The 26,760-nt window shown below is 30.6% G+C and overlaps 7 protein-coding genes across 8 annotated transcripts; 3 read left to right on the top strand and 4 right to left on the bottom strand.

Annotated features, from left to right (window-relative positions):
• The first annotated feature begins 1,093 nt into the window (after positions 1 to 1,093).
• On the top strand, positions 1,094 to 2,876 carry LOC124499489 (cell cycle control protein 50A). Its single transcript, XM_047063401.2, has 2 exons — positions 1,094 to 2,212; positions 2,296 to 2,876. Exons 1-2 carry the CDS (start codon positions 1,258 to 1,260, stop codon positions 2,613 to 2,615), a joined length of 1,275 nt encoding a protein of 424 aa, XP_046919357.2. The 5' UTR covers positions 1,094 to 1,257; the 3' UTR covers positions 2,616 to 2,876.
• A 184-nt stretch (positions 2,877 to 3,060) lies between these two features.
• LOC124499486 (allatostatin-A receptor) lies at positions 3,061 to 9,810 on the bottom strand. Its single transcript, XM_047063397.2, has 5 exons — positions 8,519 to 9,810; positions 4,680 to 4,874; positions 4,464 to 4,611; positions 4,153 to 4,374; positions 3,061 to 4,086 (listed from the first exon to the last, which is right to left on the bottom strand). Exons 1-5 carry the CDS (start codon positions 8,944 to 8,946, stop codon positions 3,739 to 3,741), a joined length of 1,341 nt encoding a protein of 446 aa, XP_046919353.2. The 5' UTR covers positions 8,947 to 9,810; the 3' UTR covers positions 3,061 to 3,738.
• Positions 9,811 to 10,435: 625 nt separating this feature from the next.
• Positions 10,436 to 12,519, bottom strand: Rpn6 (regulatory particle non-ATPase 6). The gene is made up of 5 exons (XM_047063400.2): positions 12,164 to 12,519; positions 11,987 to 12,088; positions 11,318 to 11,915; positions 10,995 to 11,244; positions 10,436 to 10,925 (listed from the first exon to the last, which is right to left on the bottom strand). Exons 1-5 carry the CDS (start codon positions 12,258 to 12,260, stop codon positions 10,695 to 10,697), a joined length of 1,278 nt encoding a protein of 425 aa, XP_046919356.1. The 5' UTR covers positions 12,261 to 12,519; the 3' UTR covers positions 10,436 to 10,694.
• Positions 12,520 to 12,575: 56 nt separating this feature from the next.
• LOC124499487 (alpha-N-acetylgalactosaminidase) lies at positions 12,576 to 14,508 on the top strand. The gene is made up of 3 exons (XM_075735596.1): positions 12,576 to 13,260; positions 13,335 to 13,778; positions 13,836 to 14,508. Exons 1-3 carry the CDS (start codon positions 12,844 to 12,846, stop codon positions 14,319 to 14,321), a joined length of 1,347 nt encoding a protein of 448 aa, XP_075591711.1. The 5' UTR covers positions 12,576 to 12,843; the 3' UTR covers positions 14,322 to 14,508.
• On the bottom strand, positions 14,091 to 15,923 carry LOC124489905 (uncharacterized). Of its 2 annotated transcripts, none has more exons than XM_047052316.2 (3): positions 15,683 to 15,923; positions 15,425 to 15,613; positions 14,091 to 15,346 (listed from the first exon to the last, which is right to left on the bottom strand). In XM_047052316.2, exon 3 carries the CDS (start codon positions 15,308 to 15,310, stop codon positions 14,597 to 14,599), a length of 714 nt encoding a protein of 237 aa, XP_046908272.2. In that variant the 5' UTR covers positions 15,311 to 15,346; positions 15,425 to 15,613; positions 15,683 to 15,923; the 3' UTR covers positions 14,091 to 14,596. The 2 variants fall into 2 exon arrangements, with proteins under 2 accessions (XP_046908272.2, XP_075591714.1); XM_075735599.1 differs by having other exon boundaries at positions 15,772 to 15,846.
• A 621-nt stretch (positions 15,924 to 16,544) lies between these two features.
• On the top strand, positions 16,545 to 19,152 carry LOC124489888 (PAT complex subunit CCDC47). The gene is made up of 6 exons (XM_047052285.2): positions 16,545 to 17,266; positions 17,338 to 17,740; positions 17,796 to 17,897; positions 17,961 to 18,151; positions 18,230 to 18,294; positions 18,371 to 19,152. The coding sequence occupies exons 1-6, from the start codon at positions 16,872 to 16,874 to the stop codon at positions 18,721 to 18,723; spliced, it is 1,509 nt and encodes a 502-aa protein (XP_046908241.2). The 5' UTR covers positions 16,545 to 16,871; the 3' UTR covers positions 18,724 to 19,152.
• Positions 19,153 to 19,476: 324 nt separating this feature from the next.
• On the bottom strand, positions 19,477 to 23,469 carry LOC124489895 (uncharacterized). Its single transcript, XM_047052295.2, has 4 exons — positions 21,674 to 23,469; positions 20,749 to 20,892; positions 19,765 to 20,644; positions 19,477 to 19,700 (listed from the first exon to the last, which is right to left on the bottom strand). Exons 1-3 carry the CDS (start codon positions 23,249 to 23,251, stop codon positions 19,916 to 19,918), a joined length of 2,451 nt encoding a protein of 816 aa, XP_046908251.2. The 5' UTR covers positions 23,252 to 23,469; the 3' UTR covers positions 19,477 to 19,700; positions 19,765 to 19,915.
• Between the last annotated feature and the right edge of the window lie 3,291 nt (positions 23,470 to 26,760).

Below are 26,760 nucleotides of genomic sequence, written 5' to 3'. Positions count from 1 at the left end.
GTGAAAGACCAAAAAAAAATTCCGAGATTTTTTTTCTGGTATGATAAAATCTATGGAAAAAAATATATAAAAATGCGAATGGCTAATTGGTAAATATGGATTCTTTCTTTTTTTTGTTCAATAAAATTACATTTGATCGTTTCGTTTCATTGCGTTTAGTTTTTTTTTTTTTTTGTTATCGAAAATAAAAACATAAACAGATCAATAATCAATAATAATAATAATATTTGAGCAATTAGGCATTATTGGGTCACATGATCGATTGTTGTTGTTGTTGACTAGAAAAAAAAGAATTTGAATTATAAGCGGCTTTTGGCTCTTTCTCTCTTTCATTCTCCATGTTTTTTTTTGTTTCGTTTTTTTTCCACCGAAATCCAGATTATTCCTATTTGTGTTTGCAAGCTAGGTTGCCTGATTCATTTTCATAGATTATCATCCAATACAGTTTTATCTTACTGCCATCTTTTTTGACTCTAATTGCATGTAAAAACATACGATTCACGTGAAGAACAAAATTTGTGTGTACGTAGCGAAAAAAAAGTAAAGTTTTATGACTAACTGAAAACAAAGCAGAAAAAAAAACATTCACCAGAAAACGCTAGATTCCAAATGATGAATGTTTACCCTATTTACATACACAGGATTCTTCTTTCGATTTTTGAGTTTCCAAATTTCCAGAAAAAATAAATCATTTTCAAATGAATGAACAGCTTAATTTGAACACACCAAAACAACCAGCAAGCGAATAGAAAAAACCATTGAAATCTGAAAAAAAACAATGCAATCATCTGTCAATGATGATGATGATCTGTTGAAAATTTTTTCTTTTTTTTGCCTTATCGGATTATTTGCTGATAGAGATTTGTGAATTTATAATGGGTCCTTGATGATGATGATGATGATCATAGGATGTCAATGAACTAAATTTTTTTTTTCATTATATTAAAATGAAGGTTTCATCGACATAAATGATATCGTTGTGTGTTGTTGTTTCTCTATCATTGACCGATGATTGTCATCATGATGATGATGATTTGCACTGTCATTTCAAGTGGTGGTGGTGGTGGTGGTGGTGGTGGTGGCGGTTTTTTTTTCTTGCCTCAAATTATGGTATTCATCGGTTTTTATTTCTGTAAACAATTCAAGTCAAGTCAAAAATCGAATCAACTATCAAGAATCATGCTGTTATATTGTTGACAAACAATAAGTTGATCAATATTACCAACAGCAACAACAACAACAACAATCATCATCATCATGTTACCAACAAATGAAATTGTATTGAAAAATAATCCATTAAAACGTTTTTGGAATGAAATACGAGAATTTTTGATAATCAAAGATTATAAACAACAACAATTACCAGCATGTCGTCCATTAATAACATTTCATTCAGTGTTTGCAACATTTCTAATAACATCGATTTCATTATTAACCATTGGCATCGGTTTCATGTGCATATCATATTATGGTGATCAAATATTTCGTATCGATTACACGGATTGTATACCATTGTCAGGTAGCCGATCATGTTCACAAATATTAACCGATTGGCGTAATAGATTCGATGGCCGATGGCCACCACCTGAATGTATTTGTTGGTACAAATTTAATCTACCCGAATCATTACATTCAAATGTTTATGTTTATTATGCATTGAAAAATTATTACCAAAATCATCTTCATTATACTAGATCAAAAGATTTTTCACAATTTCATGGCTATCCAAGTTTACATTCTGATTGTGAACCATTTCGTTATAAATTGGTTCGATCAATAAATAATAACAAAAATGGAACATATGGTAAATGGGAATATCGCGGTATTGTTCCATGTGGTACACGTGCCAATAGTTTATTCAATGATACCTATACATTGTGGTTTATGGATCATGGAAATCGTACAATACGAACAGTGCCATTAAGTCGTACAAATATTGCCTGGCCAGTGGATAGAGCCATAACAAATGCAATTGATTATGATGTTTTCCGTAATTTTACTAATCCACCATATTGGGGTAATAAAACAATATTGGATCTGGATCCAATGAATCCAGACAATAATGGTCTACAGAATGAAGCATTAATTGTTTGGATGCGTGTGGCAGCGTTTCCTGATTTTCGTAAACTTTATGCACGAATCATTCATCGTCCACGATCAACGTTTGCACGATCATTGCCAAGTGGTCCATATTATCTGAAGATTGATTATAGTGAGTAGTAGTAGCAGTAGCAGTAGACAAAAATCCTGGATCTGATTTATAATTGATTCATTCTTTATAATTCATTCTCGTAGATTATCCTGTCAAAGAATTTCGTGGCCGTAAAATTTTCATGCTTGCCAATACAAATAAATATATTGGTGGTCCATATGCATTTTTATCGATCATTTATTTGGTAGTCGGTTGCGTTTGTTTTGTTTGGACATGTATTCTGTTTGCTTTTCAACGACGATTCGGTAAAAGTGATCGTGAATTATCAAGGATCGATGTTCATACACCGTATCTATATGATTCGGAATATGAATCACAACGAAAATATCAACGACAGAAAATTAAACGCCAACATCAATATAAACGGCAACAGCCAAATTTTGAATTGAATTATCGATTTTGATCATTATTTCTATAATATCTGTCTGGCTCTATGTGGTTATCGTTTGTAAATACCAGCTACTACAGAATCCAAGGCGACATTTTTTTTCTTTTCCTGTCCACCTCTCTTTATGATAAAATACCAGAGCCAGACACACTATAATGAATAATTCAACGAGAATTTAAATCGGAAAAAAACCAATACTGCTTTTTTTTTGCAATAAAAAATGGGAAATATGAAATTTTTTTTTATTCAAGAATTCATCAATCAATTTTCTCATCATCATCATCATCATCATCGTCATGATAAGAATGATTTGAAATTTTTTTTTTCAATTTCCATAGAAAATGCACATATATTTACAATGAATTTTAACAACAAAAACTGTGTGAGAAGAGAGGGAGAGAGAGTTATTACATGAGATCTCATTTTTTTCTGACAAGAATCAACAAGATTCTTGAATAATGATAATAACAATAACAATATCTCATTGAAACGTAAAACGTAAAGGTGTGTCAATCAAGTTTGATGATGGAATCCAGTGCATATCGCACACACACACACACACACACATCAACTAGATTATTTTCATCAATCATTCAATAACATGGCAAGAATAATGGCAATAAAGAATGTCAAGTCCAGCCTGTCTATCGCTTTCTCATCTCATCATGATAGTGGTTCATTTGATTCGATTCAACACAAACACACATAGACACTCATTCTCTCCCAATGGGTTTCAAAATCATGTAGTTGTGTCGTGTGTGTAAGCCATAAAAATAATATAATGTCATGTGTTGTTTGGACACATTATGTTTTACCTATCTAATGCCATTGCTGGCAGCTTGAACTGCTGGAACAACTGGAATTTTCATTATTAGTTTTATCAAAGAAAAAAAAATTCCAATTTTGGGCATTCATTCATTGGTTGAATAATATATACTCTGTTACTTCCGATCCATTTGTCTGTCACAAACTAAATCGGGATACACACATACACATACACACACACACACAAACATAAACTATCTCTATCTCTTGATAGTTTGTTCCCGTTCGTTTTTTGTTGTTGTTGTTGTTGTTGTTGATCCCGTTGTTCTATTTATTACGTTCGAGAGATGTTTTGAATTGAATCGTTATCAATTTAGAATTGTCCATTATTGTTAATACCATTCAATCGTATTACTGAAATTGTACATATTGGCAATTGGCCACCATTGTTTGATGATGATGATGATGATGATGATTTTTGGCTCATTGATCTTTTTGATGATGATGATGTTGGTGGTGGCGGTGGCTGTGGTGATGGGTTATCGCCAATAATGATACCATTTGAAAATGATGATGATAGTTGTTGTTGTTGTTGTTGCTGCTGCTGGCGATATGATGAACGATAATTATGACTATGATAACAGCTATGATGTCCACTATTATTGGCCATTTTATTATTATTGTGTCCACAGATTTTTCTTGCCAAATCACGTAAATCTATCTAATATAAGAATGAAAATCCAGGAATTGGACGGTTTTAAAATATAAAAAAAAACTGTAAACTTACTCGAAAACTTTTCGACATGAATGAATAGATAATTGGATTGACAAAACTATTTGCCATTGCCATCCAATGGCAAACAAAATAGCTTGCAATATAGAAATTATTGCTTGATGGATCATGTATGAATAACCATTCTGGACTGTAAGTGATCACTGTCATCAGTATTTTAATTGGTGACCAACAAATAAGAAACAATATGACCACTGCAACTAACATACGGATTATCTATACATAATTTTTTCATTCATTCATTCATTCGTTTGTTTGAAAAAAAACAATTAGTTGTTTTAAAGCGAAAAAAAAATGAACCATACCCTGGTCATATCACGATTTTGTTTGGCAAACGATTGTGATGATTGTAGATTATCTTTAAATAATAAACAACGGATTATTGATGCATAACAGATTGATTGTATGATTAATGGCAATCCAAATGTAATCATCACTGAACTTATATTATACCTATCATTTGCAGATTATTATTTTTCATTATAAACAGAAACAAATACAAATCAATATATCTCACTTACCATCTGCTTTCATATAGCTCATGATCTGGACGACAATCCTGATATGTTTGATTATCCCAGACAAATTTTTCAATTTTTGTATTCGGTATAGATGCCCATAATATGCCCAATAGCCAACCGATTATTAAAATGTATTGACTTTTAGCCATTAGCCATTTATTCTGATTTGATAATGGAAATTTTACGGCATAATATCTGTTTATAAATACAAAATAACAAAACAAAATGAAATGAAATTGAAATGAAATTCTTTCAGAATGTTGTACCATTTGAATTCTGGTGCTCTTGTGGTCATGTATAATTAATTATTGTTGGTTTACCAAATACACAATCACACACATATAAACTACAAGCGATTAAATTAAATTGCCAACTGTTGTCGTATCTGTTGCAATTGTTTCGGTTGTTTTTAATTAAACCAAAAAAAAAACACCAACGAATAACATTGTACCAACAACAACAACAAACAACAAAAAGATTAGATTCGGATTTATTTGTGACAAAGAAAACCTGGAAAAACAAATCCTAGATGTTTGCTGTCATTATTGTCGATTTTTGTTGTAAATAGTTCAAGAATTCAATTGTCAATATGAACCGAAAAACAAAACAAAAATAATTCTTGTTTTGTGTGGTGAATGTGTTTTCATAGATAACCGAGCAAAAAAAAAATTTGTAATTACAATTCTTCAATGATGACAACAAGCTGTTTCATCATCATCATCATCATCATCATTATCATCTTGTTTTGTTGTTTTTCTTATTAAAAAAAAGAAAAAGAAAACGATTTCCACTTGGAATATTATCATACTCTGGTGGCGGCGGGTGTATAAAAATGGTACAGAATTTATGGTTGACGTGATTATTTCACATTCACTTTCATTGCCTGATGTTTTTTTTTTTCGTTTTGTTTTGTTTTGTTTTTTCGTTGCTCTAATTGAATAGCAGATAAAATTAACTACTTTGTTTGTTTGTTTCGTGTGCTCGTTTGTGCAAACAAATTATATTTTCATCATCTTTTATCATCATCCATGGAGTGATGGCCACTTTTGTTTTTAAATATTTATTTTTAGCCAAAGAAAAAAAAAATTTATTTATTTTTCTTATTTTCACTGAATGAATCACTGAATAAGAATAACGTCAATCGATTAGTTTAGCCCCTAACTATGTAACCGAATAATGGTCCCAAAAGATTTCCATTGTTATAATTGAATTCTATATATCTATATTCGGCCATATGATGAAATTCAATTCACGGCAATCAACAAAGAATGGAAGAATTGAGAAGATTTCCATTTAACAAAAAAAAAAAAAATTCAGTTGCCATGATCGATAATTTTCTTTTGATTTCTCTTTTTTTTTTGTTTGGTTTTTGAAAATCAAAATTCTTTTCCAAAAATCATCATTAAGCATTAATAGAGATTGAACGAATTTTGATTGATCGATTTTTTTTGTTTTGTTTCAGATGACGACATTTGAAACAAAAAAAAAAAAATTACCCGAAACAAATGAAAATGGTGACTATGTTCATTTTTTTTAAACGGCAAAAAAAAATATATATAATTCTTATTACCGATTCCAGAATTAATAATTTCCCAAGAAAAATGAAACAACAAAAAAATAAAAGAAATCTAAACGAAAAACATTTCACAGAAGTGAAGATTTGCAATTCTAACACACACACACACACACATACATATGTTAATTATTATTTTAATGATTGTTTCTGGCCCAAAAAAGAAAAAAGAAGAATCGAAATCAAAATGAAAACATGATTTTCTTTCCATCATTTATTCAGCCATATGATTATTTTTGAGAGAGAGAAAAAGAGAGAGAGCGAGAGAAAAATTAATTATGCTGTATGTTTGTTCGTGAAAAGAAACGACCAGTTTTCAGTTGTTCAATGCGATGATTTTACTTGTTTTGAATAAATCCGAAACACACACACATGTACCACGGGTAGACCAAAATCATTTTGATGAATTATGATTATCACCCAGCAAAAAAAAAAAAAATTCATTTTTTTTTCGTTATCCTTAACCGTTTGGTCACGGATTCTTATGAAAAGAATATTTCATTTTTTTTTCAAAACATACAAAATGTCACATAATCCTGAAAATAACAATGTTTTTTTTTATTCCAGGCCTAAAAATCCTAGAATCATAATTTACGATTAATACACACACACACACACACACACAAACTAACCGTACATGTACAGAATCAGCCAATCAAATTGAATTGGTTGAAAGAACGAAGAATAAAAAAAAATAGATTAATTTTCTCTCTATTGCAATTGGTACAATAATGATTCAAAGAATACTTTTTTTTTGAAAACAACAACAACAACAACAACAATGAGAATTCATGTGACAAAAATCATCAGACAAAAAGTGAGAGAGAGAGAGAGAGAGAGAGAGAGAGAGAGAGAGAGAGAGAGAGAGAGAGAGAGAGAGAGAGAGAGAGAGAGAGAGAGAGAGAGAGAGAGAGAGAGAGAGAGAGAGAGAGAGAGAGAGAGAGAGAGAGAGAGAGAGAGAGAGAGAGAGAGAGAGAGAGAGAGAGAGAGAGAGAGAGAGAGAGAGAGAGAGAGAGAGAGAGAGAGAGAGAGAGAGAGAGAGAGAGAGAATTTCATTTCATTTAATATTTTTTTTTTGTTTTGGTTTGTTTATGTTTTGATTCCTCATTCCATGGAAATAATATTGTTTTTGTCCAAAAAAAAAGAAAAAAAAATCCGATAATTTGATTTTTGTTTTTTTTCTCTCTCGAAACTGATGTTTTTTTTCTGCTACTGAATTGGATTAGATTTTTTTTTCTTTGTGTTCGAAATATTGCCAATATTTATCGATCGGTAAAATAAACAAACGAACGATGGAATAATCTATTGTAAAAAATTTTATTCAAAATTTTAGTGATGATGTGTTCTTGTAACCACTGCATAAATATTGTTGTTGTTGTTGTTTGCTATTCAATTTTTTCGTTCTTTTGAAAAGAAAATTGTTTTCCACCATCATCATCGTCGACACAACAAACAACTCTCTCTCTCGCTATCTGCATCAAACAATACATGGATGGATTATTGACAATGTTTCATTCAATTCAATTCTTACATGAGAATCTCATTTTAAAACGGATAAAAAAAAACTTGTTAAAATTTCCTGAAATATAACAATATATAAAATAAAATAATAATCTAATCGTGAAGCGGAGAAAAAAAATTTGAAAATTTTTCACTTTTGTTCATGTTCATGTGTGTGGTGATTATTGTAAATTTTTTTTTTTCGCAGTAATAAATGATGATTTTTTTTGTGTCGTTTTGCAGACTGGAAAAAAATGATGATGATGATGGACACGCGTCGTACATGCAATGCAATATCGGATTTGTCATTTTATCATTCACACACACATTCGATTTATTGTTGTTGGACAAAAAAATAAAATAAAACTTGAGGCAAAATTTTCATTTGTTATTATTATTATTATGAATGGATAGATAGGACAGACAAACAAAAGAAAAACTTGATGATGATGTCGACACATATTTGACAGAAGAAATGTTGAATTCTTTCTATTGTCAATGAACAAAAAAAAAAATTGAAAATGAATGACAATGGTGATGGCTGATTTTTTCTCTTTCTCTTTCTCTCTCTCTCTCAATTCTGTTATTCAGTCATTCATTCATCATGATATTTTTTCAATTTTGTTGCTTCTCCGAAATCATTCGTGGTTTATTCTATGTTTTCTGTTTATCATTGTGAGTAAATAGTGTGTGTGTATGTGCTTGACATGTGATAATTGAATTTTTAATTTTTTTAATTTAATTAATTGTAATTAGTAGTACTTACCGTTCAATACTGATTACTGTCAATGTAAATGAAGTAATGAATATGGACAATATCTGTATGAATTGTGCCCATGGACAAAGCCATGGATAAAATATCCAACGACCAAACATAAAATCTGTATATGTAAATGGTACAGAAAATACGCCAAATAATATGTCACTAATGGCCAAATTTATGAGAAATTTTCGCAATGATGCTGCCGATCGTCGACCAAATATTTCGACAATAATGACCAGAATATTGCCAACAAACGCTAATACAGATGTAGCTGAATAAAGTACGACTAGTATGGTCCTTGTTGGTCGATCAAGAATCTCTAGCGTACTTATATCATCAAAATTGTTGATATGGATACTGCCATTGTTCGCTGTTGTTGTTGAATTATTATTACCAGTTATGTTCATATTATTGAGCCAAAATGGATCCATTTTTTTTATTGAGAAATTATCGTTTTTGATTGTTCAATTTAATTTCTAATATATCAACCATTCGACATTTCCACGATGAGCATTATATGAAATCCACAAATTGAATGCAATTGGCCAGAAAAAGAATTACGCACACACACACACAAACATACGCTACAAATTTGTTCTGATGATGTTGGTGGTACACAAGTGGTTCCAAACAAGAAACGACGAATGACTAGTCTTGCTTGCTTGATGAACGTTGATTGATCCTGTAATGGATCGGCACAATTTTTGTATCCTTGTGTTTGTCGTTATTTTTTCAACCATTTGTTTGGTTGACGCCGACTCATATCATGAATGTTATGGAATTTCTATCCTCGAATAATAGCCATGAATCGAGAACCCTGATGGTTGCATATTTCACACGCACACACACACACACACACACACACACACACACACACACGCATACATTCCATATTGAATCGTATGATAGTGGTATACGTTGTCGAATACACAGAAGCAATGAAATGAGAAAATGAAAAAAAAAGAAAAAATTTTCCTCATGATAATTCATCATTCATGAACATCATCAATGACCAATCGGCCAATTGTTGTTCAAATGAATGACACACTGCGCACCTTTTTCATATTCTGCAATCTGAATGAACACTCCAACCAAAAAAAAAAAAAAAAATTTCAAAAGCCAAATAAATCGATCTGTAATTCGATTCATGATTCATCAACAATAGATTGGCATTTCTTCATTTCATTGAAAAAGGATTTTTATTTTGTTCACATGATCATTCCAAGTGGAATGTACCTGTTTTAGGTTTGCGATTTCGTTTTTCAATTCAATTCCAACTTTTATTTACCAACATTTACAACAACAGAATATTCTAATTTTTGTAAAATTTTTCCATTAAAATGAAAATAAATCAAGCACACGTGAAAATGTTGATGTAAAAAAAAGTTAATTTAAATTTCAAAAATAGACACTTATTTATTCAATCATGCGAATAAATATCTAAGAATGAATGTTGCTGTTGACATAGACAAAATACCAACACATTAAAATTAAACAATGATAACGAAGGAAATGCATTCCCTTTTGCCGAAAAACAACATTTTCTGTCTACAAATTGTTGTTATTTCCGTTTACGAATATGAATATGGAATATGAATTGGATTCCATGTTGATGAATTTTGTCGTTATTAATATTCACTTATTTATTATAGTTTTGCATGATTGCTTATAAAGAATTCCCAGAATGATTATTTTTCCGGAAATAACATTAAAACTGCAAAAACAAAACAAAAAAAAAAACTCATGAACATGGTACAATATCAACGGAGCGCAACGAAAAAAAAGAGAAGATTTTACATCACTTTCATAACAAGAAATTCACCAAGAAGATCAGTGAACCATCAATTATTCAAAAAAAATTCGAATGATTAACAAAAAGATGTGCTGCCATCTAGTTTCTGGGATTCTATCAATCAAGAATTACAAATTCACTGAAAAAAATTCTTTTTTTTTTATTCTTTTTAAAACAAATTTTGTATTTATAAAGAACCGCTAGGTATTTGTGTGTGTGTGTGTATTAAGGGAGAAAAAAAAGGTGTGGATAATGTGTTCTATTGACAAATTGACCGAAAATTGTTTGAAATAAAATTAGGCGGCGGCGAGCATTTATTTTCATTTGTTTGTTTTGGTGATCGGTTATTTATTTTTTTTGTTGTTGTTGTTGTTGTCGAAGTAGTAATTATGTCAATCTTTTTGCTTTTTGATATAATGAATCGACAACCTTTCCAATACTATGTATTGTTTCCAATGCAGCTGTATATGTTTTATCCGTTGGCTGATCATCGAATATGATCAATACGCCTTCAAATTGATCGAGAATACCGCTAAATTTTTCATCCAAAATCATTTGTGATAATTTTTTTTCAATCTTATCTTTAGGCAATTTTATTAATGATGCTATGTAGGCAACCTAGACATTTGAAAGAAAAAAAATGATAATCAAAAAAAAAAAAAAAAAAACCATTTGTTGAACACATACCTCAACCCGTGAATAAGGCTCAATAAGACGACATAGATTCTGTTCCAACATTGTATCATAAAGTGAATTCAAATGTGCTTTTATGATTGGATCATCACAAAGCTCTTGTTTATATGTTTTTAATGCCTCCTGATAGGCATGTAAACTACGATCATGGCTTGATTTTGCTATTGCTTTCATTGCTTCAATATTAGGTCCAGAATATTTTAAAGCTAATTTTCCAACTGTTATGGCTGGTACATCATCGGCACTGTATTTTTTTTATAACGAAAAAATAACGATTATGATTAAAAATTGCCAATTTTAGTAAAAACAAAACTTACCTATTGAGCATGATCTTCGATAATAACATGTATTTCAAAGCAACTGTGGCTTTATTTGTTTGATCAATAGAATCATAGCTTTCAAAAGCTTCATAAAAATATGAAAATGCCGTTTTAAAATCACGTTCATCGGCTGCATGTAGAATACCGGATTGTAGATCAAGTTCGGCTTGAAGTTTCGGTGGACAATAGATCGCATTGGCTGTGGTACGTGCACTAGTTAATGCTGCACGTGCTTTCTGTAGATTCGATAATGCATGATAGGTTTTACTTTCAAGAAGTAAAACTTCTACCAAAAGATTTTTATCATCAAGTTTTTTCAATTCCCGTAACAATGATGAACTTAATTTCAATGCATCGGGATAATTTTTCAGGTCATAATAAAGAGCAATAAGACGTGTTTCCAATGATTGCCGCAATAATGATCGTTTCTCTTCTTTAGCCCATTCAATACATTCAAGACATAATGAAACCTCGACACCATGTTTAGTGTTCATTTCCAGAAATAAATCCACTAAATGTCGAACAATTTTGGCTGCTTTTGCTTTTGAAAATGTTTTTAGTACCGGTCGAATTTCACGAATAAATTTTGCCAATCCTAACAGAGAAATGTGATTATCATATATTCCAAATATAGAAAATTTTAATTTTTTTTTCTTTGAAACTCACCTTCGGCATTTCCACTTTTGCTCATTTTTTGTCCTTGTTCCATAATCTTATTTTCTTTTTCCTTGCTAACATCTTCATTTTCATCGGAATTCGGGATTATAGCTAGAATTTAAAAGCAAAAAAAAAATGACGAAAAAACATCAACAAAAATTGGAAAATAAATCAACAAAAACTTACAAAAATTTTTCATTTTTTCAACATCAAATTCATCATATTGTTTACGTTGTTTATTAAATTTTTCTCTATTATCGACAATCATATCGATTGCGGCCATAATTTAAAAAAAAAATGAACAGAATCAGAATCACAATCACAATTATTCTAGCAAATTTTTTTTTGTTGTAACGAATTCAAATTCAAATTTTTATTAAAACTAAAATTCTTTGTTTGTTTATGACGCAAAAATAAAAAAAAAACAAATGAGCCAAGGATTTTTTTGACTTTAAGACGATTGTTTTTTTTAAAAAAATAAAATACTCATTCAACGCAACTAACACACACACACACACAATTGCATGACTTGACAAAAACTTGCAATGAAAAATAAGAGAGAGAAAGAAAGAAAAAAAAAATGCCGCGTCCATTCATAAATGATGTGATGTAATTAGATTTTTTTTTAATTTTTTTAAGCATCAATTTTTTTTCACAATTTTCACAAAACACCAACGCATTTTAATACCCACCTTCCACCAACGGTGTCATTGTCCTCTTTCAAGATCGAATTGAATTTACCAGAAGAAAAAAATTTACCACCAAATTCAACAAATCGAAATGATAATGTTTTAAAATCCCCAGTATTATAATATAATCATATTCGAATCTAATTCGATTTTTAGAATTACAAAATTAATTAATCAATGTTTTATTGTGGCTGTTATTCATTAAAAATGGATTCCACATTTATTGCCATCATCATTCTGAAGCTGATATATTTATTGTTTGACAATATACAACCAATCCATACACTTGAAAATGGTTTGGCAAAGACACCGCCAATGGGTTGGTTATCATGGGAAAGATTTAAGTGTCAAATTAATTGTCATCATTATGATGACACCAATTATAATAATAATAATAAACTAGCTGGTTGTATTAGTGAAAATCTTTTCACACAAATAGCTGATACACTTGTTGAACGTGGCTATCAACGTGCCGGTTATGATCGTATCAATATTGATGATTGTTGGTCAAAAAAATCTCGTGAATTAGATGATGGCTATTTGTTACCAGATCCAGATCGATTTCCAAATGGTATCAAATATCTTGCTGATTATGTTTGTATTTTGTAATTTGTCTTCGTATTCCAAAAAAAGACAATTAATTTCGTTATCATCATCATATTCAATAGATGCACGAACGTGGCTTGAAATTGGGAATGTATCAAAATTATGGTCATCGAACTTGTATGGGTTATCCTGGTATATTGGGACACCTGGAACAGGATGTTCAAACATTCGCCGATTGGGACGTTGATATGATTAAATTGGATGCTTGTTTTTCGCCCAAAACATCACAATTGGATAGTGGTTATATGAAATTTCGTAAGATTGTAGAGAAAACTAAACGGCCAATGATTATATCATGTTCATGGCCATATTATCAAGTGTTTGCTTCGAAAGTACATATCATACCGAAATGGGATCTAATCTCGATGAATTGTAATCTATTTCGTGTTTTTCATGATATCACAAGTAATTGGAAAGTGATTCAAAAAATCATTGATTTTATGGGCGATAATCAACAAATATTTCGTGCTATTACCGGTCCTGGTAGCTGGCCTGATCCAGACATGGTAACATAATTCTTAAAAAAATTCTCTCCAATTAATTAATTTCAATTCAATTTCAAGCTTATGATTGGCAATGCTGGACTTTCAGTTGCACAGGCTGAATCACAAATGGCCATTTGGTGTATACTACCAGCACCATTATTCATGTCTAATGATCCTCGTGTTATTGAACCAGAATTCGAGAAAATATTGTTGAATTCAGATGCCATTTCAATCAATCAGGACGTGAATGGTGAACCGGGCGAAAGATTTTTCCACAACACTACAATGGATTTATGGCGACGATCATTAAGTGAAAATCAAATGGCATTAGTCATTTTAAATCGTGATTTTAATCAAGATTTACAAATATCCATTCCATTGGAACAAATTGAAAGTAATGCATTTCAACATTATCAACATGTACAGGTTTTGAACATATTTTCCAATGAAAAATATCAAATTCGACGACAACGAATGGCCAATAATCGTACGAAAACATATATAAAAGTAATTGTGGAACCAACTGGTTGTGTATTTCTTAAATTAACACCATTGAAAAATTGATTTCCATTTCAAACTAGAAAAAAAAATTTTTCGTCTGTGATATCTGTGTTTTTTTTTACAAATACAAAATTTGATTTTTGACTTCTAAAATGAAAATGATATTTACAATTTTTTTTTTCGTTTCTCTATTTGAAATTTTCAATATATAAAATGACCGTTTGATGATTATATGATGATGATGTGTTTGATGAATGGAATTCATTTATATATAAAAGCAACAGAAACTGATTATATATTGTTGAACTAAATATGATCATCATGCAAATGTGAGTCAATCAATCGGGATTAAATTGATCGCTTATTTTGTAATAAATGTCATTTAAACTTGATTGTATATCAGTATTAGTTGTTGTTGTTGTGTTATCAATTGAATTTTGTTTTTCATCCATTGGTCTTTCTTTATTAGGACTAGATGCTGAATTTGATGAAATTGACAGAGATTCTTCATCGATTGTTGTTGGTGAACAAATTTCCATTGGTTGATGTTGATGTTGTGGTTGTTGCATTTCACATTCACTTGTATCCATTTGTGATGAATTACGTGAATATGATCGTCGTGGTGATGGTGTACGACATAATCGTTCCATTAATGTTTGTTCAGTAAAAAATGGAAATGATTCACGATATATTGGTGTTGCAATCGGTGTTGCTGGTAATGATGAACGAAATACAGCTCTTGCCGGTGGTTGTTTGATAATATTCAAACCTTCCATTGATTCCATATGTAAACGTTTCAGGTGACGAAAATGATGTGACATACAAAACATTGTGTTGAAAAATATTCCAGATGATCCTCGTCTACAATGTGATGAACGTGATGGTGTATTCATTTGTGAAAATGATGTTGTTGTTGCTGTTTGCGACGATGATGATGATGAAATTGTTGCCGATGTTGTATGAGATGTTGGACGAACAAAATTTTGAAAACTAAGACCAGTGGTTGTTGGTTTTTTGAATACATTCGAATTACAATCTTCATCAATCTCCATTATGCTTTTTTTATGAGATAGAATGATAATCCAAAACTGTTCATCAAGCAAAAAAAAAATACAACAAAACAGAAAAATCATCAATGAATTTTCAAATGAAAAAGGAAACATTACCTTTGTAACACAGAGTGGAATGATGAGGATATAAAATTCAGTCAGTCAAATCCAAGTCATCATCATCATCATCACAACAACAACAATGACTATAATGCGTTTCAATGGGGGCAAATGATTTGACTCTTATGGATTTCAACAACAGCAGCAGCAAAAAAACGTTTTTTTTCTGTGTAAAAGAGAGTGATACTAAAATATGGAAAAATGAACGATGAGCTTAAGAGATTGAAGAAGAAGAAAAAGAAAAAAAAACTCAACTAGGTGGAAATTATTTCGTTTGACCGAAAAAAAAACCGATTGTGTGTGTGTGTCTGTGTGTTTTTGGTTATTAAATCAGAAATCCTAACCTATTATATTCACACAAACACAGACAAAGAGAAAAAAAAATCCAATGACGAAGCTTGATTATTATAATAATAACAATAACCGTAAATAAAGGGTCAAATGTAGATCGATTAGGATAATCATCATAATCATCATCAAAACAGGTGAAGAAAAAAAACATAAGCTCAATTATTCATGTATGCATGGTGGTGGTGGTGGTAATGTTCACACACACACACACCATCATCAAGATTTGGGTCGGAAAAAAAGAGAGAAAAAAAGTGCATTGTATTTTTACCAAAAAAGTTTAAATGATAATCGTGTGTAGTTTCATCACACATGGAGATGATTTATAGAAACAATCAATGGCTGATTGGTTGATTGATTGATTGATTGATTGAAGGAGAAAGTCAAATATTGATTTGGTGGTGATGATAAAATGATGATAATGATGTGGCTCATCAATAAGCATATATTCAATTCATATATGAAATTGAGTTGAAATTAAACATACAAACACACACACACACAGATAGACAAAACATACAGAATACGAATGTGTGTTCGTGTGTATGTGTTTGGGAAGATTGGCCATTTGAGCTCAATGATTCTTCATCACACACACACACACACAGAATAGGTAGGAATTTAATTGAAAAAAAAAATGAAACTATATAGCACCAAATTTTCAAATTGGAATTTTATTCATTTTTTTTTTAAATGTCTTTGATCTTTTTGCTACGTTGGAAACGCCTACAACAACAACAACAATGTCCAACACACAGAGACTTTGAATTCATCTTTAAAATCACGAATATTTTTTGTTCAATTAATTATTTATCATCATCAGTTTTTTCTTTGAAAATCTTCATCAAGATTGTAATTTGATCTTGTTTGTTGTTGCCAACCGTATGCCATTCATATAGAACGTATGGTTCGGTTTTTTTTTTGCAAAATCATGTGTGCATAAAATCTCGAAAACACACACACACACACACGTATATTGGTAATCGTTTTGGTTCTTTGTTTTTTTTCTTGTCGTTATTCGAGAATTTCAAATCATCATTAATATAAGTAGAGAGCAAGAATTGACTCTCTTTTTCACTCATTCTACTAATAAAGAATGTTTTGGAGACGTACTACCAATCTATTATTATTAAACATATGTTTATTTCTTTTGATTGAATTTTTTGTTATCAATCATGTTACATGTGGAAAATCACAAGAATCTGATAATAATATGATCAATGATGATGAATTTGCTGAATTTGAAGAACTAGATGACGATGATGATGATGATGGTAATGGTAATGAATTTGTTCGTCCGATATCATCATCGACACCGATGCCAATGGAAAATAGTGCGACTGATAAATCACAATCAAAATCATCGAATCAAGTGCCTGAACAGCCAAAATCATATGGCGATTTGGATTCCGATCCAGATACAATAATTATCGAAGAAGATGATGAAGAAGAATTTGAAACTGTTCGCGAAGAGATTGATGATGAAAGGCCGTAAGTTTTATCAAAAATTCTTTATGGAAAAAAAATTCAATTCAACCATTTTTTTCTGATCAATCCCATAGGTTAAATTTTGATGAACCAAAAAAAGATGAAATTCAATTTACAAAAATACCGCTACATTTACGTACAAGCTGGGAAAGTTATTATTTGGAATTTATTTGCATTATTGCATTGGCCATTTATTTCATCAATTATATTGCCGGTAGAAGTCGTAATATAAGAATAGCAAATATTTGGTTCGAAAAAAATAAGGACATTCTTGATTACAATTTTGCATTGGTTGGTGATGATTTGAAACAAAAAATTCAAGAACCAGGTTTACTGAAAGAAACGGAAAATGTTTATACATTATGGTGTTCTGGCCGAACAATGGTGGATGGAATGTTGATTGAAATACGTTTACAAAAACGACAAGATTTATTCTCAACGATTATCAATTACTTTAAACCAACCAGTGATAAAATTGTATGTTCAAATGATTTGTTATTAAGATTTTGTACTAATTTTCATCACCATATAGTTGATCAAATCATTCCTGAGTGCCGATTCAATGGATAATTTTGTATTTTGTATTGCTCAACGTAAAATTGCATCGAAATTATCTAAAGAAACTAATGATCTTGTTAGTATTTGTAGTTGAATTTGATTCTTTGATTCATTCATGTTTTTTTTTCATTATAAATAGGCCACATATTGTCCTGAACGAAAGAATCCCGAAAAATATGGTATTACAAGTGATAATTATCTATTATTGAATGAAATTGGTGAAGCAGCAAGTTTTATTTTGGATTCAAAAATTGTTTCATTATTGGATAAAAATGATGATTTGATTGAATTTATTCATATTTCTGATCAATTTTCTGGCGCTCGTAATGAGTATGTTGTTGTTGTTGTTTTCATTTATACCTTTTTTTATTTTGGATTTAAATAATTTGATTTTTGTTTTTTTTATAGTGAAACACAACAATCGACAACAAAATTGCCCGAAGTTAAAAAGATGCTCATCATTTCTTTGAATTGTATGTTTTTTGGTGAATGATTTTTTTTGTTAGCTTTTTTGTCTGATTTTCTGTTTTTTTTATCCATTCAATTCAGTACCATCACAAATATCTAGTCCAAATATGGATGAATTGGATCGTCTGAAACCATTGTTACAAATGGCATTCTATATGATTGATAAACTACGACGATTTCGATTGAGTCGTGAAAAGAAATTAAAATCTGATCGTAATAGGCAAAAAGTGGAAAAATTATTTCTACAATCTACACATCAACAACGACAGGAAGCAGCACAAATGAAACGTGAAGAAAAACGACGTGCTGAAAAGGAAAAAATGTTACAAGAAATGGATCCAGAAAAACAACGTAAATGGGAAGAAAAAGAATATAAACGTGAAATGAAGAAAAAAATACCGAAAATGAAACAACTGAAAATGAAAGCAATGTAAATGATCATGATGATGATGATGAAAATGTGTGTGTGTGTAAATATCAATCAATCAATCAATCAATTAATGCCACCAACAACACATGAACAATATTTGAACACAACATCTATGTACGGCCCTCAAATTTGAGTTTTTTTTTGTTGTCATTTTGGTCTAATAATAAAAATATAATAATAAATTCGAGAGATGGTCACAATTTGACATTATTCAAAAAATTTGAATTCAATTTAATTTTAATTTAATTCAAGTATTACATCGAATATGTTCATCCATAAGGGGAGATTATCATCAATAGAGAATGGAGAATTTTGTTGACAAAAAGAAAATTCCTGAAACAAAATTTTTTTTGTTTATCTATAGTTTTTTGTTTTTGCTTTTGTTTCAAATCAAATGAATGTGAAGAAAAGAAAATTTTGTGCGTTTTAATTGAAATTTTTTTTTTTCGTTTTTTTTTGTTTTTCATTATCAATCGATGATGGTGTGAAATATATATATAGAAATCTATGAATCAAAATCAATTTTACACTATCATGAAGGTTTTTTTTCAGTGTTGAATTATGCTTTTTTTGTGGGTGTAGTTAGGTAGGTAGGTGTGTATGGTGGTTTGCTTGAGCAAATGCTAAGTACACAAAGAGAGAGAGAGAGTATTTGGGTTTTGTTTCTTGGTGTGTATCAAGTTTGTTTTTTTTTTCGTATACAAAAAAAAGGAAAAGAAAAGAAAATCAATCGTGGACGTAGCAATTTTTTTTGGGGGGGGTGGGGGATGGGGGAAATTTTTTTCGTCTTGGTTTTTTTTTTGATGCTGAATTTGATTCAGGATGTCACTATATAATATATACTCACTCTAAATGCTGTACAGTGAAGCCAGCATTTTTGACTATTTACACCCAGCAGTTTGTTTTTTGTTCGAATGAATTTTTTGTTTGATCCAAAAATTATTGATGAAACCCCAAATCAGATAATCAGCAGCATTTTGCCTTGAATATGAAACAAAATAGATGAATAAAGTTAATTTGAAAAGGAGAGAAAAAAAAAGTTTACCATTAAAATCATCGATGAATTGTTAAATTTTCATTCTAAAAAAAAAAAATTTTTTGTTCTGCAGTTGTGTTTGTTGTATTATGTACAAAAATTGATTCTGAGTATTCAGGTACCAAAAAAAAAGAGAGAGAGAGAATTGGGAATTTTTTTTTTAACTGGCAATGATGACTGGAACACCCGGCGGCGGTTGTGTATTATTATTATTATTATTATTCACAGTTGATGAATTTGGCACAACAACCATATTTGATTGAGCCATCGTCGTGTTGTTGTTTACCATTGTTGACAATGTTGACAATGTTGACGATGTTGACGATGCTGACGATGCTGATATTGTACCATTATTATTATTATCTTGTTTTATCATCATCGGGTTATTATTACTGTCATTTGAATTTTGAATATTTACAAATGTTGAAACGGATGAAATGTTGTTATTATTACTGTTATTCAAATGATTTTGATTAATAATTGGCTTTAATGGAATGGCAGGTCTTTGCTGTTGTTGTTGTTGTTGTTGTAATGGTTTTGATGTTGGTGGTGAATATTCAATACCGATCAATATCTGTTGGCAACCTTTTAATTCAGTAAAAATTTCCGTAAAATATGATGGTTCACTATTAATTTTTAACATTTTATTACTATGATTATTGATAATCATAATGGCACGTTGCCAAAAACGTTCACGTGTTTCATAATGTTCAATAATGAATGGTTTCAATGGATACGATATTTCATTACCCATATATGAATAGCTTAAATATAGGCACGATAATACGATTGCTTGTAATTCTTGTTCATTATCAATATCATCGGTGACCATTTCACGTAATAACATGTATAGAAATACAACATTTGCTGGATTTATGAATGCCATATCCTATATATATATTGATTTGATGATCATTGGATGAAAAACATCAACAAATTGATTGATTTGGATTTTTTTTTTTGCAATACAAAAAGATTCACACACACACATACCTGCCATCCTTGTAATAATAATGAACGATCAACAGTACGTAACCAAACGATAGCATCACCTGGTTGAAAACCATTTGGTTGTAATTTACGACATTTTCGACATAAAAATTCACCTAAACATCGTAATAATTCTGATGTTGATGCCTATATTGTTTGTTTGGTGGTGGTGATAAAAAGAATTTAATTAATCCAAATTAATCTAGAATTCGTCATCATCACAAAAAAGTTTCAATGAGTCATCATCATCATCACTTATCACAAAAATGGTCATTATTTACTGATTTCTAATTCTCTCAATATTAACATGGCTGTGTGTGTGTGTGTTTGATTGCTATATATACGACGATATAATATAGGATCGAATGATGTGCTTGGCCAATTTGCCAATCGAATATATACATCGTGTATATATGTGCGCATCCGATTTTTTTACAACCAACAAAAAAAACCATTTTTTCAAACACAGTACTTATGCAAACAACATTTATATCACATTACTGAAACTACAATGTCCAGTAGTTGATTTTTTTTTTGGCATTATTGACGTAATAGTCAATGAAATGTACGATAATGTTGATTTGGACAAGAGAAATCTTGTTTTTTTTTGTTTCTATGATTACAACAGAATTTGACTGGATTTTGGATTATCAAAGAATTTGAAAATTAAGAAATTCTCCATTTTGTGGAGATTTACAATCATTGTTCAACACTTTTTTTTGTTTGTCGTTTGGTTGTTCCATTTTGATGGAATTAAAGAAAAAAAAAGTTTCGATGACTCAGAATTTTATTTTATGGTCTCAGATGGACAATAATGGTAGATTATTATTACTTTTTGCGCTGCCGTACTCTACTACTACTAGCATCCTAAATCTCTATACAACTTTTGTGTATGACTCATCCATTCAACCATATTGGCGATGATTACCTGAATAACGGTTCTTTTTTGTTGCTGATTTGTTGATGCTAATGCTGTTGTTGTTTTAGCCAAATTTTGCATAGATTCATTAGAAGAAGATGTTGTGGTTGTTGTTGTTGTTGTTGATGATGAATCATTATTATTCGACAATATTAATGATGATGATCCATTATAGGTGCTTTGATTTGTTGAACAACTATGATTCGATGATGAACCGATACTGATTTCAGATGTACGACGAAATGTTGTTGTTGTTGTTGTTGTTCCATTCAATGGATAAATTTGTTGCTGCTGTTGTGGTTGTAATATACTGAATAGATTTGATTTTTGATTATTATTCTGATGATGATAATGATGATTATGATTGGCTTTACTAAGAAAAATGATTGGTTTTGTTGAATTAGCCGCAGTAATTATCGGGTGATTTTTTTGTTGTTGCTGCTGCTGTTGTTGTTGTTGTTGTTGTTGTTGACGATGTTGATGTACTTGATGTATCGTAGGCGATTTTATAGCTACCGGTTCGGTTGTCAATAAAACTGGTTTCCTCGGGCCATTCATAAACGACGTTGCTGTTATTGTTTTTGGACTGGTTATCTTTTTATTATTATCATCATTTTGATTATTATTATTATTATTATTCGATCTATTATTGTTATTCAATAGAATTTTTGATGTCAATTTTTTCGTCATCGCCAAATGTGTTGTATCGATGATGATTGAACATTTTTTCTTTACAGCCACATTATTATTATCATCATTTCTTTCTGGTTGCTGTTGATTTTCATCGACATCCAAATCTGGTTCCAAATTTTTGTTGACATTTTTAACCAATTCAATATTGTTTGTTGTTGTACCAGATTTTAGATTATAACATGAAAATGATTTTTGCATTTTTCCATTACCATTGCCATCATTTTGGTCATTATTATTTTCATCACCATCACCATCATAATCGTCATCGATAACGCTTGTTTCAATCGGATTCTTTTGGATAAATCCATATTGTTGATTCTTTTTCCATTTTCCATATCCTTTATTATTATTATTTTGATGGTTTATTGATGAATTTTTTGCATCAAAATTTTCTTGTTGTTTTTGTTTATTATTATTATGGTGATGAAAACCAAAATGTCTGCCTAAATGTAATGCTGAAATGAAATTTAATGATTTTTTCAATCCATAATGATGATGGTGGTGGTGGTGGCTATGATTATTATTACTATGACCATATGATGAATCATTTGCTGTAGAATAACCATTCGATGATGAAATACATGATGTATTAGTGTTCACGGATTTATTATGGCCATTTGAATGATGATGATGGTTGAATAAACCACCAAAACGGAAATGATAATGTTTACCCGATGACGATGTGGATGATGATCCATTGTTTTGGTTATTATGAAACCAATTTGTTGATTTTATTGTTGAATTACCATTACAATGACCATTACATTGATTATGATTATGATGATGATGATATTTATCCGATGAAAATGCCGCTGTTGGTTCAAGATGACGATGATCACTTTGATAGATGACTACTTTACCACGATCACCTTGTAAACTTAGTACAGCACCCATTTTTTGTGGTTGTAATAACAACAACAACAACAAAAACAACAAGAACAATTTTAACAACTACAAAAAAAAAATTTGAATTTGGCAAACAATTGTGAAAATATATCACAATTTTTTCATACAATTTAAATTCCGATTTCGATGAATTATTATTTATTTATCGATTATTGATTGAATGAAAAATTAGTTGTTTCTAGAAACAACTTATTATGCTAAGGTGATTTGAGTCAACAGAAACAAACAAACAAACAAACAAAAAAAGAATCTATTCATCTTTTGAGCATTTATCATCATCAATGGATAGATGTTCCAGCAAAGATTCTGACTCATAACATTGGTGTACCAGAAAGAATGCACGCCACTACTACTACTACTACCATTCAAATATTTATTTTATCCGCTATATAGATTCTTTATTTGGATCGTTTTAATGGTGGTAGTTGTTCCAACAAAAAAAAAACAATAAATTCTTGAATCTCCAGATTCTTTACACACATAGCACTATCATATATATATATATAGAATGCATGATTCTGTTTCCAGTTCCCAACAGTGCACCACAGTTATTCCATTGAGCACACACACACATCATGGAACCCGAATATATTCCAGAATTCTACCATCATTCAGAATTGTATCCATGTCTCTATAGATTTTGTTTCTCTCTATATTTTTTTTTGTTGAGAATGCGCGCCCGTTTTTGATATTGATCAAATTTTTTTTTCTGCATTCATTTATCCACATCCCATTATCAACATCCAACATTATCATTACCCAGAATCGATTGCGCATGGCCAATGTTTATGTGACAATTAATTATTTGCACACACAGATACATAGATGTTGAAAAATGATTTGTAAATCCAAAAAAACAAGGATAAAAATGAATGTTCAAATGATCAATGAAAAAAATGATCTAAATTATTATTTGATATGACTGTTGATTCTGTAATAAAATGAAATGAATTATCTCCATTGCACCGAAAAAAAAACAGACAAGATTAAATCGAATCAAATTCTGTTGTCTTTATTTGATTGTTTCAAGACGTTTTTTTTCATTTTTCTGACTGTTTCTGTTTTATTTTTTTTTGTTTTGTTTCTTGGAATTGAATTGGAAAAAAAATAAATTCTGACAGATTCTCAAAAAGCTCATCTTTCCATTGTTTTCGTTTTTTTTCTTGGAAACATTTTCGTGCTTTGAATAGCGATGATGATGGTGATCAATTTTTTTTATCTGATGATGATCCAGTTGAAACAACAGAATAGTATAGAATTTTGCAAACGAATCCAAACTTTTCGGCCAAGCCAATCATGCAAGTAGTGAATTCAAATGGTTAAATTAATTACCACTATCACCGTTGTTGTTGTATCCGTTATTATTATTGCAGGTAATTCAATTTATCTTTGAGTGTGGTTTTTCAATTCTTTGATTAGAATGTTGTTCCATTTTGGATGATAATAATGATGATGATGGTTTAGAAATAATTCATTAGTAGAATGAATAATTAAATATGTAGAATGAATGATGAAACAAAACCGGTTTTTCCATTCAGATTTGAATCAGATTTGAATGAGAAATAAACTCATATTTTAATCCGATAGATGGCGATCAATCCACAATATTTTTTTTTCGAATTTTAAATAACACACATCTATCCGTGTGTCGTGTGTGTATTATTATGTGGATCATCACGATCATTAGCAAAAAAAAAAAAAAAAAATCCTTGCTGCGTGCCTGGCGCATCGACATAAAATGTCAACGACCGACAAATGAAAATCTGTTTCTTCTGGTTCTATCATGACCATTGTGTTTCTGTATTCATATGCAAGAGATTCGATTCACCCCGAAACTATCATTATGGATGAATCATACATCATCATCTTTGGATGCGTCATCTTTTTTATTTGTACTACCCCGAAAAAAATGGGGAAAAAAGTCTATGTAAGCCACGCATTTTACGGACACTTTTCCATCCCCTGCCTTACTGTTGCTGTACAAAATTTGCCATTTTTTCCCGCTAGGATTTTTTTCAATGTATAGTTTAATTATCTAATTAAAACCAAAAAAAGAAGCCAAGATCAGATTTGTTAATCCTCATTGACCAAATTAACCAATTGTTGCTTGACTGTATGTATTCTGAAAGCTCACACACACACACACACACATTGTGTCAGGACCTAGCTGCTGGGCATTTTTTTTCACCCAGGTTCAAGGTCTTTTTTTCAATCTATTCAGCCTGTGAACATTGGTGTGTGTGTGCTTGGTTTATATTTGGGATTTTTTGTTTTGTTTCCAATTTTTTCCTGGTAAAATTTTTTTGTAAAAACCAATGAATGAATTTGAAAACGGTGGTGAACGTGACTTTGCGTTCGTGAATTGCGTTACTGCTGTTGTTGTTGTTGTGCTATACTTTTGAAACATTTGAAAAAGTTCATCAACAACAATGAATTGAATGATGATGATCATCATCATCATTATGGAACACATACACACACACAAAAAAAAACTTTTTCGCTTCGTTCTCCACATTGGAATGTTCCATTTTTTTTTTTTTTTTTGAAAATTATTTTTACTTTTTCTGATTATTGATTGTGTGTGTGTGTGTGAGTTTGAAATGACGTTCCTATGTGTCCTGGGACCTGTCTGTTTTTTTTTTTGAAACAATTACGCAACTACCAAACAAACACAGCCGTGTTTGGTTGTCATTTTCAGAATGTAAATAATTGGAATTTTTGATTTAAAAATTTTTTGAATTAGAACGGGTGGCGCCAATCGAATTCTGAATTCATATTATCGATGATTTTTCATTGGAAAAAAAGAAAAAAAAATCATGTGATCCGATGTAGTAACCAGAACAGGAACAATAACGGAGAAAAAAAATTTGACTTTGAAAAAACACACACACACACACACACACTCGAAAAAGATTGTCAAGATTAACGATAATGATGATGATGATGATGGTAGTTCAATCTATCTAATATATCCAAGCATCCTTTCATTTTTCTTTCCCATTTCGATTCTTTTTATTCTTACCACTCCCTCTCTGTGATTCTCTGTGTACCAACAATATTTAAATGTGGATCACAACCAACAACCAACAACCACCCCTAGAAGAAATGTATGTAGTAGGAGGGAGGAATAGATGAAAAGGAAGATCATTAAAAAGAGAGAGAGAGAGAGAGAGGGTGATGAAGTGGAAATGGTGAGTGTGCGCGTATTGGATTTTTACAAATGTACAGTGTGACTTCTTTTTTTTCACATGGCAAGTTTTTTTTTTATTCATCCAGAATTTGTAAATTCAAATTGACGAATTTTTTTTTTACAAATCAAATTTATTTATTCTCTCTTTCATCATTGATTCAATTCAATTACTAAAAGAATTTGTTTCGAATGAATCGAATGAAGAAGTGAAAAAAAAATCATTTGAATCACAATTACCTATGGAAAATTTGCATTTTTATTTGATTTTGAATGCATTCGACGACAGTCAACCTTTTCGTTTTTTTTT

This window comes from Dermatophagoides farinae, chromosome 2 (assembly GCF_024713945.1).
Source record: "Dermatophagoides farinae isolate YC_2012a chromosome 2, ASM2471394v1, whole genome shotgun sequence".
NCBI lineage: Eukaryota > Metazoa > Arthropoda > Arachnida > Sarcoptiformes > Pyroglyphidae > Dermatophagoides > Dermatophagoides farinae.
Note: the sequence above shows the minus strand (reverse complement) of the source record. Positions and strands in the feature narration are given on the sequence as shown.